The sequence below is a fragment of the Entelurus aequoreus genome, linkage group LG10 (assembly GCF_033978785.1).
Source record: "Entelurus aequoreus isolate RoL-2023_Sb linkage group LG10, RoL_Eaeq_v1.1, whole genome shotgun sequence".
In the NCBI taxonomy this organism is placed as follows: Eukaryota; Metazoa; Chordata; class Actinopteri; order Syngnathiformes; family Syngnathidae; genus Entelurus; species Entelurus aequoreus.
Genome location: NC_084740.1, coordinates 65,141,644 through 65,159,634, shown reverse-complemented (window position 1 = coordinate 65,159,634; position 17,991 = coordinate 65,141,644). Strand labels below are relative to the sequence as shown.

Below are 17,991 nucleotides of genomic sequence, written 5' to 3'. Positions count from 1 at the left end.
GTGTTCATTGTTCATTAAACAAATTGCAAAAGATTCACCAACACAGATGTCCAGAATACTGTGGAATTTTGCGATGAAAACCGAGCTTTTTGTATTGGATACGATGTGTCCGAATACTTCCGTTTCAACGATTGACGTCACGCGCATACGTCATCATACATAGACCTTTTCAACCGAAAGTTTAGCGGGAAATTTAAAATTGCACTTTATAAGTTAACCCGGTCGTATTGGCATGTGTTGCAATGTTAAGATTTCATCATTGATATATAAACTATCAGACTGCGTGGTCGGTAGTAGTGGGTTTCAGTAGGCCTTTAATTGAATTCTGAGACTCAGGGTGTAAAAGAAAAAAATTGGTTTTAAATACGTGTAATGGATTTTTTTTAAAGTTGGGAGCGATGTCAGAAACACATCTAAAATTGTGTGAGTCAGTAAATCTAGAAACCTAGGGGTTAGTAGAACGAACAAAACTGTGGATATGTAGACATCTAAAAAAGTATAGATTCAGAAGAGAAAATGTATCACAAAGTTGCTTGAAAAAGGCAAAAGTGTTGTCAATGTATAAATCTTTAATGTTGTTGATCCCCAGACTTGACCATCTAGAAAAGGCACTATCTACAAGAGAGGGAGGGAAAGCATGCTTAGAAGTGCCAGGTGCAAGACTAGAAATAATCTATAAAACAAAATTGTGCTTAAACTGAACCCAAATTTTGAATGAGATGTATTCAATTGTATGTTTTAATCTATTGTTGCAACAAGCTAGCTAACACAACTGTTGTTGAAGCTGTTATAGCTAATGTAGCATATGAATACAGCAATTTTTTAAACCTGTTTAATAAGTTTTTTTTAAAAACATATAGGGTGTTCAAATTAGTTTTACTGTTTTGGTATGTATATAATATATAGGGCTGCGAATCTTTGGGTGTCCCACGATTCGATTCAATATCGATTCTTGGGGTCACGATTCGATTATAAATCGATTTTTTTTTCGATTCAACGCGATTCTCGATTCAAAAATGATATTTTTCCGATTCAAAACAATTCTCTATTCATTCAATACATAGGATTTCAGCAGGGTCTACCCCAGTCTGCTGACATGCAAGCAGAGTAGTAGATTTTTGTAAAAAGCTTTTATAATTGTAAAGGACAATGTTTTATCAACTGATTGCAATAATGTACATTTGTTTTAACTACTAAATGAACCAAAAATATGACTTATTTTATCTTTGTGAAAATATTGGACACAGTGTGTTAAGCTTATGAAATGCGATGCAAGCGTAAGCCACTGTGACACTATTGTTCATTTTTTAATTTTTTTTTTATAAATGTCTAATGATAATGTCAATGATGGATTTTTAATCACTGCTATGTTGAAATTGTTACTAATATTGATACTGTTGTTGATGATATTCATTTTTGTTTCACTACTTTTGGTTTGTTCTGTGTCGTGTTTGTGTCTCCTCTCAATTGCTCTGTTTATTGCAGTTCTGAGTGTTGCTGGGTCGGGTTTGGTTTTGGAATTGGATTGCATTGTTATGGTATTGCTGTGTATTGTTTTGTTGGATTGATTAATAAAAAAATAAAAATAAATATAAAAATAAAAAAATCGATTTTTGAAAAATGAGAATCGATACTGAATCGTACAACATGAGAATCGCGATTTGAATTTGAATCGATTTTTTCCCAAACCCCTAATAATGTACAATAAATCTAATTTATAAAGTTGTTTTTTTTACGGTGCTGGTTGTTTGGTTATTTATAAGAGGCCTCAGTCAGGAAATATTGTCAGTTTTAACAATGGAATACTCTTAGAAACAGGTGCACCAGAGGTATGCATGGAAAAAGAATGTAGAAATCTATGCAACTCAATTCGTGGTAGGAAACATTTATTATAATCAGCACCTTTACAAAGAATATTTACTCATTGGTCCTAGTGTGTGAATGTGAGTGTGAATGGTTGTCTGTCTATGAGGTGGCGACTTGTCCAGGGTGTACCCTGCCTTTCGCCCGAGTGCAGCTGGGATAGGCTCAAGCCACACGCGACCCTGAGAGGGACAGGCAGTAGAAAATAGATGGATGGATATTAATAATAAAAATGATAATGATAATAGGTATTATTAAAAAACAAAATGGGGCCACAAACAGTTTAGGGCCACACAAAGCACAGCCTTAAAAAACAAAACTCAAAAATGAAATGGTAGAAAGGTACAGGGACACAAGTAAGAGTCTCTACATATTTAGATCACCCTTTTAATAAGCTTTATTCTTTTTGCTAAAGTGGAAATTCTCTGCTCGTGCTTTTATTGTGAAAATCTATTGCGCTTTTATAATCGACATGTCCTTCCTTTCACTTTCACCCATCTTCTCTGAACAGGTTTGCGCTTGCTCAGGTGTTAGGGCATTACATTTGGTGTCAGGTTGTGTTCAGTGGTGTAATGTTATAATCTAATGGTGTATTAATATTGCTGAATGTTAATAATTAAGAGCTCTAATGGACTACCAACACATCCTGGTCTGTTTCATGTTCACTTGCAGTTTAGGTAAGTGCTGTTGTTACTTTAAAATATATATTTTTGTTCATGTGGTGTTGAAAACTGCATGTTAGAACTAAATAGAATCTCATGTTAACATGTTTTGTTGCATGTGTACTTAATTTTAGGAAGACTATTACATTATTTACAGTACAGTATTTATTCACTCATATAACTAAAATATATTTACAATTTATATTGAGGCATAACGTCAGGAGAACACATAGCTAGTTTTTGCCTTTGACTAAAAGTTATCTAAATAAGATCGTTTCCAGAAGCATCTAGCAGTTTCTGACAATGACTGGCAGAAAGTTTTATCCCGACTGATGTTAAGGGGTTTTAAGGTTTAAGATCTGAGGCTTTGAATTGAATGGTCCCAAACTCAAGTCACTTCATGGAATAACTGAAATGTTTTCCGTCATTGTCACATAGAAAATAAAAAATTACAGTGACAAATTCACAATGAATGAGAGGGTAGATGACACTTTTTATGAAATTCTTGTCCGAACTTGCTAGGCCGGTCTGACCTGTGCATGCTGGCTCTTGTTTTGCTTGATCTATTCTTTCTTTGGGACGTTTGTGAACAGCCACTTTTTAAGTCATTTGCCTCTGGCATAGCTGGCCTGAAACTAATTGTAGACAACTATAGTTACTATAGTAACTGCTTCTACGGTGTTACCTTAACTCAGGGGTCGGCAACCTTTATCACTCAAAGAGCCATTTTGACCAGTTTCACAAATTCAAGAAAACAATGGGAGCCACAAAACTCTTTTGAAATTTCAAATGAAATAACACTGCATACAAAGTTTTTTTTTGCTTTGTGCTATGTATAAACCAGGGGTCTCAGACACGTGGCCCGCACCTTAATATGAAAATTTAATGTTAGTGCGGCCCGCAAGTTTTATATGAATGGCGCTTGACAGCGTCATACTTGCCAAACCTCCCGATTTTTCCGGGAGACTCCCGAATTTCAGGGCAACTATTCTCTCGAAAATCTGCTGATTTTCACCCAAACAAGAATAATAAGGGCATGCCGTGATGACACAGCGTTTAACGCCCTACACAACCTGTACAAACAGCATGCCAGCCTACCCACACGTTGTATGAGGCTTCTGCCTGCACACATCAGTGACAGCAAGGCATACTTGGTTAACAGCCACACAGGTTACACTGACGGTGTCCGTATAAAACAACTTTAACACTGTTGCAAATATGCGCCACACTGTGAACCAAAACCAAACAAGAATGACAAACACATTTCGGGAGAATATCTGCACTGTAACACAACATAAACACAACAGAACAAATACCCAGAATCCCATGCAGCCCTAACTCTTCCGGGCTACATTATACACCCCCGCTACCACCAAACCCCGCCCACCTCAACCGACGCACGGAGGGGGGGAGGGGGGGTTGATGTGTGGGCGAGCAGGGTTTTTTTTCTTGTCCTGTCTAGCTACTCAGGCAAATCATATTGTTGACGTAGATGCCCATATTTGCTGTACAGATATACTTTACAAAAGAGAAGCATGGGATATTTCTCTTGTTGCCTTATTTGTATTTGACTTTATTAAATGGATTTATATAAATATTTGGCGCTGCCGGACCGGAGTATGAGGGGATGGAAAAAGAAAAAAAGGAAGACAATGGGGGATATTGCGGAGAAAAGAGGAGGATAAGACAGAGAGACAACAACGACAATCAATCAATCAGCAATCAAAGTTTACTTATATTGCCCTTAATCACAGATGTCTCAAAGGGCTGCACAAGCCACAACGACATCTTTGGCTCAGATCCCACATCAGGTCAATGGATGCTGAGTGGATACAGTTAATAGTGTGAGAGTCCAGGCCACAGTGGGGCCAAAAGTGGATCCTTTTGCATGTAGACACGTCGGGGAGCAGAGACTTCACCGACTGATGCAAAAGAGTGGTCCACTTGACTTCATGTGAAAGTCCAGTCCATTGGGAGACCAGCAGGGTATCATCTTGAATGGAGAAAAGTCAGCAGCACGCAGACGTCACCAACTGATGCAAAGAGGAGTGGTCCATCCTGGGTCCTCGCTCGGAACAGCTAGCGCGTCATCCGTGGAGGCTGATGCGTGGTCACATAATAACCTCTCCATGCAGGAGAGGGTGATAGAGCAGAAAAAAAGACAGCAGATCAACTGGTCTAAAAAGGGGGTCTATTTAAAGGCTAGAGTATACAAATGAGTTTTAAGATGGGACTTAAATGCTTCTACTGAGGTAGCATCTCTAAATGTTACCGGGAGGACATTCCAGAGTACTGGAGTCCGAATAGAAAATGTTCTAAAGCCCGCAAACTTTTTGGGGGCTCTGGGAATCACTAATAGGCCGAAATTCTTTGAACGCAGATTTCTGGTCGGGACATATGGTACAATACAATCAGCAAGATATGATAGAGTTAGACCGTTAAGTATTTTATACGTAAGTAGTAAAACCTTAAAGTTGCATCTTACGTGCTCAGGAAGCCAGTGCAGGTGAGTCCGTATAGGCGTAATATGATCAAACTTTCTTGTTCTTCATCTTCAAGATGGCGGCGCATTGATATGCAGCAGCTTGAAGACGCTCTTGGGAGTGTAGAGCGATTTGGCAAAAAACACCCGTCATTTCTGTCAATTTCATGGCTGGCTCAAAGCGTGAACACTCTGTGATCACATACGACCGACAGACAATTCTGGATGTGGATGGATCGGGTCGTTATAGACTGAAAGATGCATGTACGGTGGACCTCCTCGCTAGCATGGGAATACTTCGCGGGCTACATCGAGCGACCTTTGTAGCAGCGGAGTCAAGTACTAGCGGGGACCGCCAATGGAGGCGACATAAGCGGTGTGAGCGGAAGCAGAAGCGGGGATGCCGAGCGGGGCTAACAACAAAGGTAAAAGCTAACCAAAGAAGCGTGGAGTGTCCGGGTAAGAAGCCGAAGCCATTTAAACTAGAACTAGCCGGCGCCAGGCTGGATAATCCCTGCACACATAGCAATTCTCTTAGAATAAAACACAACTCACATAATGTTTTTTCTTTTGTGACCATGTCAGAGGCAGACATGCAATCTACTGAGGTGGCTAACTATGATGCGTTCAGTTTATCGCAACATCTAGCAAACATTCGGCAAATTCCCGTTGTATCAATTCCTAGATATGGTCGAAACTATTTAAAGTGCACTACGCATAATAAACGCAACATTATTAATATTGCTACTTCGGATAATTTCAACAAACAATCCTCAAAACAGCCCACTACCTATAATATGGGCTTTTTAAACATAAGATCATTATCTTTCAAAACGTTATTAGTTAATGAGGTCATTAGAGACAACAAACTTGACGTCGTTGGTCTCGCCGAGACCTGGCTCAAACCAGACGATTTTTTTGCGCTAAATGAGGCATCTCCTCCTAACTATACCAATGCACCTGTTGCCCGTCCTCTTAAAAGGGGAGGGGGTGTCGCACTAATATACAATGAAAACTATAATTTTACACCTAACCTAAATAATAAATATAACTCGTTTGAGGTGCTCACTTTGATGTTTGTCACACCGCTGCCTCTCCACCTGGCTGTTATCTACCGCCCACCTGGGCCCTATTCGGACTTCATCAGTGAATTCTCAGAGTTTGTTGCTGATCTAGTGACGCACGCCGACAATATAATCATAATGGGGGACTTTAATATCCATATGAATACCCCATCGGACCCTCCATGCGTGGCGCTCCAGACTATAATTGATAGATGTGGTCTTACACAAATAATAAATGAACCCACGCATCGCAACGGTAATACGACAGATCTAGTGCTTGTCAGGGGTGTCACCACCTCTAAAGTTACGATACTCCCGTACACTAAAGTAATGTCCGATCATTACCTTATAAAATTCGAAGTTCTGACTCATTGTCAACAAACTAATAATAATAATAATAACTACTATAGCAGCCGCAACATTAATGCTGCCACAACGACGACTCTTACTGACCTACTGCCTTCGGTAATGGCACCATTCCCAAAATATGTGGGCTCTATTGATAACCTCACTAACAACTTTAACGACGCCCTGCGCGACACCATTGATAGTGTAGCACCGCTAAAGCTAAAAAGGGCCCCTAAAAGGCGTACCCCATGGTTTACAGAAGAAACTAAAGCCCAGAAATTATCATGTAGAAAGCTGGAACGCAAATGGCGTGCGACTAAACTTGAGGTTTTCTATCAAGCATGGTGTGATAGTTTAATAACTTATAAACGCATGCTTACCTCAGCTAAAGCTAAATATTACTCAAATCTCATCCACCTCAACAAAAATGATCCTAAATTTTTGTTTAGTACAGTAGCATCGCTAACCCAACAAGGGACTCCTCCCAGTAGCTCCACCCACTCAGCAGATGACTTTATGAATTTCTTTAATAAGAAAATTGAAGTCATTAGAAAAGAGATTAAAGACAATGCATCTCAGCTACAACTGGGTTCTATTAACACAGATACGACTGTATATACGACGGACACTGCCCTACAAAATAGTTTCTCTCTCTTTGATGAAATAACATTGGAGGAATTGTTAAAATGTGTAAATGGGACAAAACAAACAACATGTTTACTTGACCCAATTCCTGGGAAACTTATCAAGGAGCTTTTTGTATTATTAGGTCCATCAGTGTTAAATATTATAAACTTATCACTTTCCTCTGGCACTGTTCCCCTAGCATTCAAAAAAGCGGTTATTCATCCTCTACTCAAAAGACCTAACCTCGATCCTGACCTCATGGTAAACTACCGGCCGGTGTCCCACCTTCCGTTTATCTCGAAAATCCTCGAAAAAATTGTCGCACAGCAGCTAAATGAACACTTAGCGTCTAACAATCTCTGTGAACCTTTTCAATCCGGTTTCAGGGCAAATCACTCTACGGAGACAGCCCTCGCAAAAATGACTAATGATCTATTGCTAACGATGGATTCTGATGCTTCATCTATGTTGCTGCTTCTTGATCTTAGCGCCGCTTTCGATACTGTTGATCATAATATTTTATTAGAGCGTATCAAAACGCGTATTGGGATGTCAGACTTAGCCTTGTCTTGGTTTAACTCTTATCTTACTGACAGGATGCAATGTGTCTCCCATAACAATGTGACCTCGGACTATGTTAAGGTAACGTGCGGAGTTCCCCAGGGTTCGGTTCTTGGCCCTGCACTCTTTAGTATTTACATGCTGCCGCTAGGTGACATCATACGCAAATACGGTGTTAGCTTTCACTGTTATGCTGATGACACCCAACTCTACATGCCCCTAAAGCTGACCAACACGCCGTCAGCTGGAGGCGTGTCTTAATGAAATTAAACAATGGATGTCCGCTAACTTTTTGCAACTCAACGCTAAGAAAATGGAAATGCTGATTATCGGTCCTGCTCAACACCGACATCTATTTAATAATACCACCTTAACATTTGACAACCAAACAATTACACAAGGCGACTCTGTAAAGAATCTGGGTATTATCTTCGACCCAACTCTCTCGTTTGAGTCACACATTAAGAGTGTTACTAAAACGGCCTTCTTTCATCTCCGTAATATCGCTAAAATTCGTTCCATTTCGTCCACAAGCAATGCTGAGATCATTATCCATGCGTTCGTTACATCTCGTCTCGATTACTGTAACGTTTTATTTTCGGGCCTCCCTATTTCTAGCATTAAAAGATTACAGATGGTACAAAATGCGGCTGCTAGACTTTTGACAAAAACAAGAAAGTTTGATCATATTACGCCTATACTGGCTCACTTGCACTGGCTTCCTGTGCACCTAAGATGCGACTTTAAGGTTTTACTACTTACGTATAAAATACTACACGGTCAAGCTCCTGCCTATCTTGCCGATTGTATTGTACCATATGTCCCGGCAAGAAATCTGCGTTCAAAGAACTCCGGCTTATTAGTGATTCCCAGAGCCCAAAAAAAGTCTGCGGGCTATAGAGCGTTTTCTATTCGGGCTCCAATACTATGGAATGCCCTCCCGGTAAAAGTTAGAGATGCTACCTCAGTAGAAGCATTTAAGTCTCATCTTAAAACTCATTTGTATACTCTAGCCTTTAAATAGACTCCCTTTTTAGACCAGTTGGTCTGCCGTTTCTTTTCTTTTCTTTTCTACTCTGCTCCGCTAGCCTGTCCATCGGATGGGGACATCTCTACGCTGCTGACCCGTCTCTGCTCGGGATGGTTCCTGCTGGCCCCACTATGGACTGGACTTTCGCTGATGTGTTGGACTTTCACAATATTATGTCAGACCCACTCGACATCCATTGCTTTCGGTCTCCCCTAGAGGGGGAGGGGGGGTTACCCACATATGCGGTCCTCTCCAAGGTTTCTCATAGTCATTCACATTGACGTCCCACTGGGGTGAGTTTTCCTTGCCCGTATGTGGGCTCTGTACCGAGGATGTCGTTGTGGCTTGTACAGCCCTTTGAGACACTTGTGATTTAGGGCTATATAAATAAACATTGATTGATTGATTGATTGATTGTTCTTGTCAAAAGTCTAGCAGCAACAACACAAACAACCACAACAACAGAACAGCACCAGCAAATACGATATGTACAAATATGATACGGAAACTAATAACAAAGAAGCAGTTAGTGAAGTAAATATTAATAACACAGAAATGACAATGAACATTATTACACTCCAAATGGAGCAATATAAATAGCAATGGAAAGAGCAATATTGATAATCAATAATGACAATAATTACCTCTACTATCAACAATACAATTGTTTCAAATGCAACAATACATATATGTAATGATAACTTGAATTACAAAAGAAAACAGATAAACGGAGGGAAAGATAGAGAAGCGAACTGTATTAACCTTGTAGATTGTTATAGTAACAATAGGTTAAGCTTTTTCAGTGTGCCGTGTTTTACCCAGTTTCCCCTAGGGGAACACGTTAATATATATTTGATGAAACGTGATTATATTGATGCATATGTGTTTGTATATGTGTGAACGTGTATATAAATGTGTGTGTGAGTATATACGCGTGTGAATAAATGTGTATATGAATGTGGGTTTGTATATGTTTGTTTGTGTGTGTGTTAGTGTATACGTGTAGCTTTGTGTATATATGTATGTATGCATGTGTATTATTACACAGGGGCAAACTTCCCTGTGTGAGACTGCAAGTGTGCGAGGCTTCCACATATGACCACGTTTTAATCTTGCTGGATCTCGTCACTCCCCGAGTAACTTGCACTATTTAAGTTGAGTTGCAGCCTTTGTTAATCATTTGATCATTGCATGTGTTTTTCTGCATTTTTTTCTTGCTTTCTACACCTCGCTATGCCCATCCCTTTGACAAGTTTCCATGAGGCACCAGCCAAGTTTTTATTCCAGTCTTTCTTGTTTGTGCTCATACTTGCATTTTTGTATGGTGCTACATCAAGCCAGCTTCTCTTTTGTTGCAATAGAGACTGTTAAGAATTCTACATGTTTATCTACGTTTTCAGATACTTTATTTTGAAGCATTTCATGACAGTGTCACTTCCGCTTCCTTCCTGTAGGGGTCACTTCCGCTTCCCTTTTGACGTGTGTTAATGTGTGCTGACTTGTTTTCTCTGCTACGTTTAATCGGTGCTCTAGTCTTTGACGATATACTAACTAACTAACTAACTAAATGAACCTACACCAATATGCACCATTAAAGTTGGAGGAGTCCAAATGATGACTGTGTGTTCTCTGACCGGAACCCCAACGTGGTCAATATCCGAAAAAACCAGTCGCAGAGTTTAATACTCAACAAAGGTCCTTCGAGCCGGATATAATTGGCTACAATGGAAATGTCATCAGAGGATGAATCTGCGTCTCCATTCCATCCTGATGTACGAGACCGATCGGTGAGGGAACGCCGCACCCCAAAACATCTTGAAGACTACATCCTTGCCTATAATGTGCACCGACCTGCCCTTTCCTCCCCCCCTGCCGAGATGGAGGAGCAGAGAGGAGCAGCAGCCGCAGTGAACAGTAGCCAAGCAGATGCATTGCTTCAAATAGATGACCAAGTAACCTCACATCGTGCCACGTCAGTCGACATGCTGAATGTTTCTTCACTCAGGAAACTAATGGAATCAGTATCAGTAAAGGAAAAGGAGGAGACGGACGAAATTACTCGACTTACTGCTAAACTCCGCCAATATGAGAGCAGACAACGGCGACGGCAACAGCTGATGGAACACATATCGTCCTTCCTCATGGAAGAAGAAATGGACGGAAATGACCTTCATATGGACACGGAGCCTTCACCAGCACAACCTCCTTCAGTGAGTGACAGTTGTGCTGCAATTTCCATTTCACATACTCCCTCACCTGAACGAGTAACAAAGCAGCTGCACTTTGTAAAGCCTCCACTTGGGGGATGCATAACAGCAAGCACACATTCAGTGTCAGGGAATGAAACTAATAAAGTGGACATCATTCCCGCAGCTGCACGTGAGAGAGCTGCTTCCCCACTTACATTAACACAAGCATTCTCACCACAATGCCCAAGCTCCCCATCCTCTGTTGCTTCATATAGAATGGTGTTGCCTGCTGTACATCAGGAACAACTCCCCAGCCAGGACACATTATTACTACGACCAAAGGGCCCCCCTCAGCACTGTGGAAAATCTGGAGAATGCATCCAACCAGCCGATCATCAACGCACTACAGCAACTTGTACACCTGCAGTTGCTTCTTACAACCCCCTGAATGTGCTCAGTCATCCCTTTCCACCTGCAATACCTGACGCTCACTCAGGTGCAAACGTAACTCATTACCTCCCCGGGCTCACAGCAGTAACAACACCTCAGTACCCATTATACACTTCACCACTAGAGGGTAGCATGCCCACAGTCTATCAGCCACAGATGCTGTCAAGTCACAATGTTCCCCCATTACCCACTAACTTGTCACAACGCTCAACATATGGTGTGTCACAACGCTCAACTTACGGTGTGCCACAACCTAAAATTCCAGATTTTACTGCAGATAGTGAAAGAGAGTTTGCTAACCTCAAGCTTGCTCTTTGTAACCTACTCGAACCCCATCCAGACTTAAGTGAGAATTATAAATATCATGTGCTACTTGAACATCTCAAGCTTCCCGAAGCACAAATGATAGGTCAGTCGTGCCGCCACCATCCATACCCATATACAGCCACCATGCAAGCTTTGCAGTTCCAGTATGGTCAGCCACATCAGCTTGCTCAAAGCGAAATAGCTGCCATTCTGACCTCCCCAGATGTCAAGCCGACTGATGCCCGCACCTTTCAGAGCTTTGCTCTGCGAGTCCATCTCCTAGTAAGCATGCTGCTCTCCTTAGAGGGACCACAAGGCATGGAACTGAACTGCTGCTCACATGTCGATCGCCTACTTAGCAAGCTGCCAAAGTACCACAGAGATGGGTTCATCGAGCATCTACAGTTACAAGGCAAATTAAATGGCACAAGTCTGAACCCCTACAACCTGCAGGACCTAAATGGATGGCTTCAAGGTAAAGCACAACAGCAGCGCCTTTCCAGCAGATTGGTGCAACGCTATCAACAGGAGAAGCCCTCAGGGAGCGCAACAGAAAAAAGTATCTTCAGGGTCAAAGGTCAAGCTACAGCTGTATATCTTGGAGCAGCACCAACACGACAGGGTGCCTCCACTAAGCACGCTCTTGCTGACACCAACAAAGCTAACAAAATGCATTGTCTCTTCTGCAATAGCAAGGAACACTATATTGGTCGCTGTCAACAGATCAGAAAACATTCTGCGGCGCACCTGGACAAATGGATAGTAGAAGAAGGACGATGCTGGAGATGTGCACGTGCTCATGCACCCGACGCATGTACTCTCAAGAAGCCCTGCAGCGACTGCAATGGTATCCACCTCCAAGTTCTCCACAATGTAGCTCAACGGTATACTGAAGACACCCAGATGACTCCCACAGAGAGTCGTGTCTATTTGACTCCCAGCATCACCTCAAGTAGAGTGCTCCTGAAAGTTGTTCCTGTACTGCTGCATCATAATTCAAAATCAATGGAGACATTTGCCGTCTTAGATGATGGGGCTCAACGAACTATGATTTTACCTGACGCAGCACAACATCTACACTTACATGGCCAACATGAAATCCTTGCCCTGCGCACCGTGCGCACAGACCTTACCCACCTCAAGGGTTTAACAGTTGACTTTGAGATTTCCCCTATAAAGAACCCAGGGAAACGTTACCAAGTGCAAGGTGCGTTTACTGCACAAGGTCTGGATCTGATGGAGCAGACCTACCCAGTTCAGAGACTTCAGAGGAAGTACACACATCTACGTGGGATTTCGTTGCAACCATTCTCCAATGCACGCCCCCTAGTGTTAATTGGGTCAGACAATGTGCACCTGATCACTGCCACGAAGCCAGTCCGTCAGGGAAATAATGGAGGACCCATAGCCATCCACACAGCACTTGGATGGACTTTACAAGGGGCGGAGGAAAGAACACAAGGACAGAGCTCAACACAATTGTGTCTCTTTACCTCACTTGCCACTCCCAATGACATCTTGTTTCGTAATGTGGAAAAGTTATGGCAACTTGATGTTTTGCCTTTCAGGAACGAAAAGATGGTTGTTCGCTCTCGTGAAGATCAGGAAGCAATCACCTTATTGGAGACAAGAACTCAGCGAGTCGACATAGAGGGTGTCCAGCGCTATGCAACACCCCTCCTAAGAAAGAAAGATATGCCTAAACTCAACAGTTCCATATCCACCGTTATGGCTCACTTGAGAAGCACAGAGAAAAGGCTCAAGAAGAATCCAGAGAAAGTCACTTCCTTTTCTGCTGAGATCGCTAAGCTCATTCAAGCAGGGTATGTCAAGAAGCTCTCGCATGAAGAGACGGAACAGTCCAATGAAGCGTGGTATCTTCCCTATCATCTCGTGTTCCACAATGAGAAGGCAAGACTTGTCTTCAACTGCTCGTTTCGACATCAGGGAGTGTCTGTGAACGACCAACTCCTCCCTGGGCCTACCCTGGGACCATCCTTGCTAGGTGTTCTTCTTCGGTTCAGACAGCACCAGGTAGCTGTGAGTGGAGATATCCGAGCAATGTTTCATCAGATCCGTCTTCTCCCTGAAGATAGACCACTCCTTCGTTTTATCTGGAGAGATTTGCGCAGCGAAGACCCACCAGACGTTTATGAATGGCAAGTGCTCCCATTCGGAACGACATGCAGCCCGTGCTGTGCAATATTTGCTCTGCAGCAACATGCTCGGAATCACCAACACAACCATCCAGGACTTCTTAAATCAGTGGAGCAAAGTTTCTATGTGGATAATTGCTTAAAGAGTTTCACCGACCTATCTGAGGCTGCACAGCAGGTGACTCAGTTGCGCAAACTGATGGCAGAAGGAGGATTTGACCTCCGACAATGGGCAAGTAACCAACCAGAGGTGTTAGCCCAAGTCCCGCCTGAAGGAAGATCAACTACCACAGAGCAGTGGCTAAGCCAGAACCGAATTGAGCCACAAGAGCCTGCTTTAGGCCTGAGATGGAACTGTGCTACTGACACCCTTAGCTACCAATGTAGAAACATCGAACATACCATATTGACCATGAGGACTGCATATCAGGTGCTAGCCAGCCAGTATGACCCCCTGGGGTTTATAGTACCGTATACGACCCGCGCCAAGGTTCTCATTCAGCAGCTATGGTCCAAGCAGAGAAGCTGGGATGACTCCGACTTACCGCGAGCCCTGCAGGAGGCCTGGAAGCGGTGGGAGAGTGAGCTCCAACATCTAGATAAATTATCTATACCACGCTGCTACACACCAATCCCAACCACTGGTTATGAGTATGATCTGCACATCTTTTGTGATGCCTCTGAACGAGCATATGGAGCAGTTGCTTATGTCAGACTACAGACTAAAGATGTCATTCTCACCTCGTTCGTTATGGCAAGATCAAGGGTAGCTCCAAAAAGACAACAATCCATGCCTCGCCTGGAGCTCTGTGCAGCATTAGCTGGAGCTCAGCTTGCCAAGGTTTTAAAGACAGAGATGACCCTCCCTCTTCAAAAGACAACACTGTGGTCGGATTCCACCACGGTTCTGGAGTGGCTCCAGTCGGACTCCTGCCGCTTCAAGGTCTTTGTTGGAACGCGTGTCTCAGAGATACAGGAGCTGACGGATCGACAATCCTGGCGGTATGTGGACACCCACAACAATCCTGCTGATGACATCACCAGGGGGAAACCACTTCTGGAACTTGCGGAGGACGGGCGCTGGAGTCAAGGACCCACATTTCTCAGGCAAAGTGCGGAATACTGGCCAAAAAGACCGGAGAAACATTCATCCCTGACTTCATCCGAACTAAAGAGCATCACCTTCTGTGGTCTTGCAGTAGTGCAAAGCGACAATAATATTCCGGATGCTTTTCTATTCAATACCTGGAAAGAATTAGTAAAAGTCACTCAGCAGGCGGGACAGGAAGGACCAGGAGGTTCGACACACAGTCAGACAATCAGCTCCCAAGAAGCTGAGTTTCTGTTGCTGAAAAGATGTCAAGTTCAAACCTTTCCCGCAGACATCATGTCTCTTAAAACACAGAACGCAGTGTCAGCTAAGAGTCGTCTGGCGTGCCTCTCTCCTGAGTGGGACTCAACTACAGGGTTAATTCGAGTTGGGGGTAGGCTGCGACGACTCCAGAACTCGGACTTAGAAGAGATCCATCCTATTGTGCTGGACCCAAAACATCAGATAACTAAACTCCTCATCAAGGACATGGACGAACGTCTTCTGCACCCAGGTACAGAGCGAGTGTATGCAGAACTTCGAAGACATTACTGGATTCTGCGAGGACGACAAGCAGTCAGGCACCATCAGCACAATTGCCCATCTTGTCAACGCTGGCGAGCTCAACCGACAGTCCCAAGGATGGCAGATCTGCCACCACAACGCCTCAGACTTCTCTGTCCACCCTTCCATTCAACAGGTGTGGATTGTTTTGGACCTTATCTGGTCAAAGTGGGCAGAAGATCAGAGAAACGATGGGGTGTCGTTTTTAAGTGTCTTACAACTCGAGCAGTTCACATCGAGCTTCTCAACTCCATGGATGCCGATGCATTCCTTCTCGCTCTACGTCGGTTCATTGCCAGAAGGGGAAGACCAAGAGAGGTACTGTCAGATTGTGGGACCAACTTCCGAGGAGCCGAAAGAGAACTCAGGACAGTGTTTGCAGAGATGGAACCTCAGCTACGAGAGCAACTGACAGAATATCAGATTGACTTCAAATTTAACCCTCCAAATGCCCCTCATTTTGGTGGGGCATGGGAACGGGAAATTAGATCCATCAAGGCCAGTCTTCAAGTCGCAGTAGGAGGGCAGTCAGTCACAGAAGATGTCTTGCACACAACTCTAGTAGAAGTGGAGGGGATACTGAACTCAAAACCACTAGGGTACGTATCATCTGATGTTTCTGATCTGGACCCAATCACCCCAAACATCCTTCTCATGGGGCGGCGGGATTCTGCACTGCCTCAAGTAGTTTACGTCCCAGCTGTCATGGGGCGGCGGAGATGGCGCCATTGTCAAACACTTGTGGATCAGTTTTGGATCCACTTCATACGCAGCTATCTACCCACTTTGCAGACCAGGTCAAAATGGCAGAGGTCTTCTGAAAATTTAACCATCAACACTGTAGTTCTGATGGTGGACCCTTCACTTCCAAGAGCACAGTGGCCCATCGGCAGAGTGGTTAAGACCATTCCGAGTCAAGATGGACAGGTCAGGACTGCTGAGGTAATGGTCAAGAGTAAAGTCTACACCAGACCGGTAGCTCGCTTGATCCCACTTCCAAGTTTAGAGGATGACAGTAAGGACACTTGAAGAATTCCTGTAGTTACACATTTGTTCTACAAATGTGGGGGCGGCTGTTAAGAATTCTACATGTTTATCTACGTTTTCAGATACTTTATTTTGAAGCATTTCATGACAGTGTCACTTCCGCTTCCTTCCTGTAGGGGTCACTTCCGCTTCCCTTTTGACGTGTGTTAATGTGTGCTGACTTGTTTTCTCTGCTACGTTTAATCGGTGCTCTAGTCTTTGACGATATACTAACTAACTAACTAACTAAATGAACCTACACCAATATGCACCATTAAAGTTGGAGGAGTCCAAATGATGACTGTGTGTTCTCTGACCGGAACCCCAACGTGGTCAATATCCGAAAAAACCAGTCGCAGAGTTTAATACTCAACAGAGACTCTTTGATTGCATCGATAAAGGTATCTTTGCATTCTGGGGCAATCTGTTCACATCGTTTTTACACTGCTTCTGATTATTTTGTGCTGCTATTGTCCACTTTGCTGCTGTGAAACGTACATTGTAGTGTATTTTGAGTAACTTCGGGTTAGTATCCGTAATAAACAAGTCCAAGATTGTGCTATTATTTTATTATCTAATGAAATCAAGTCAAAGTCTGTATCTTATATGCACACCAATACAAACAATGGCAGCAAACAAACACACAAAACAAGCATCAATTCAACTGCTGTCGCAAATCAACATGTGCAGGTCAGCCATAATAGCTCATTGGTTTAGTAGTCAGATGCTGTTAACCAAATAGTACAGCTGTAATTTCAGCTATAATAATATTAGAACATCCATAAAACATCACACACTTCACGAAAAGCCATGAATACGTCAGATATACTCTTAATGCCTTCCAAGACTCACATCGTCAATGACTTGTACAACGATTGAAAGTGGAAAAGATAAAAAAGAGTTACTCTCTAAAACATTGGAAGAAAAGGAATGAAAGATTTTAAAATAAGAGTCTCCACATAACTCAAGTCAGCTTAGTTTGTATAGTTTTGATTCACAAGAGAGGTGATAAAATAAAGAAAATATTGTAAATGTTGTAAATATTGTTAAAATGGAGATGAAATGTCTGTGTTTGAATGTGTAAAAATTTTCATCTATTTATTTTTGCATCTTCCACAGGTTCTGCACGGGATGTGAAATATGTACTGAAGGGTCAGGAGATAACCCTGGGACTTTCAACTTATCGACAGCCAACTGAAATATACTGGATATATGAGGTCAACGACATTGTATTTTTTGATGGCAAAATGGAGACTGTGGAGGACCCATACAAGAACAGAATAACTCTCAACAAGAACTCTGCAGTACTCACCATCAAAAATGCCACATATGAAGACAGTGGAAACTATGACCAGGAAGTCAGAATAAACACGAAGCTCTATCACAATGCGTATGAAATCGAGGTTATAGGTGAGCTTATCTTTTCATCCATGAAACAGAAATATTGTGCTTTACACAAGCCAATACGTAATACTGAATAATAAAAACAAGATAGTGCTGTGTCTTCCTGCTTATGAAGTTAATCTAACAATGTTAATAAATCATATTACACTTCAAATCACTAGGGGCAGCA

The 17,991-nt window shown here is 42.6% G+C and overlaps 1 protein-coding gene across 3 annotated transcripts in view; it reads left to right on the top strand.

The window, feature by feature from the left end:
- The first annotated feature begins 2,328 nt into the window (after window positions 1-2,328).
- The window catches only part of LOC133658905 (SLAM family member 9-like), a 25,755-nt gene continuing 10,092 nt past the window's right edge, over window positions 2,329-17,991 (top strand). The window contains exons 1-2 of one of the 3 annotated variants that reach the window (XM_062061408.1): window positions 2,329-2,540; window positions 17,538-17,828. In XM_062061408.1, coding sequence (XP_061917392.1) covers window positions 2,492-2,540; window positions 17,538-17,828 — 340 coding nt within the window. In that variant the 5' untranslated portion in view covers window positions 2,329-2,491. The remainder of the gene's footprint in view (window positions 2,541-17,537; window positions 17,829-17,991) is intronic. The other 2 variants (XM_062061406.1, XM_062061407.1) reach the window with 2 other exon arrangements.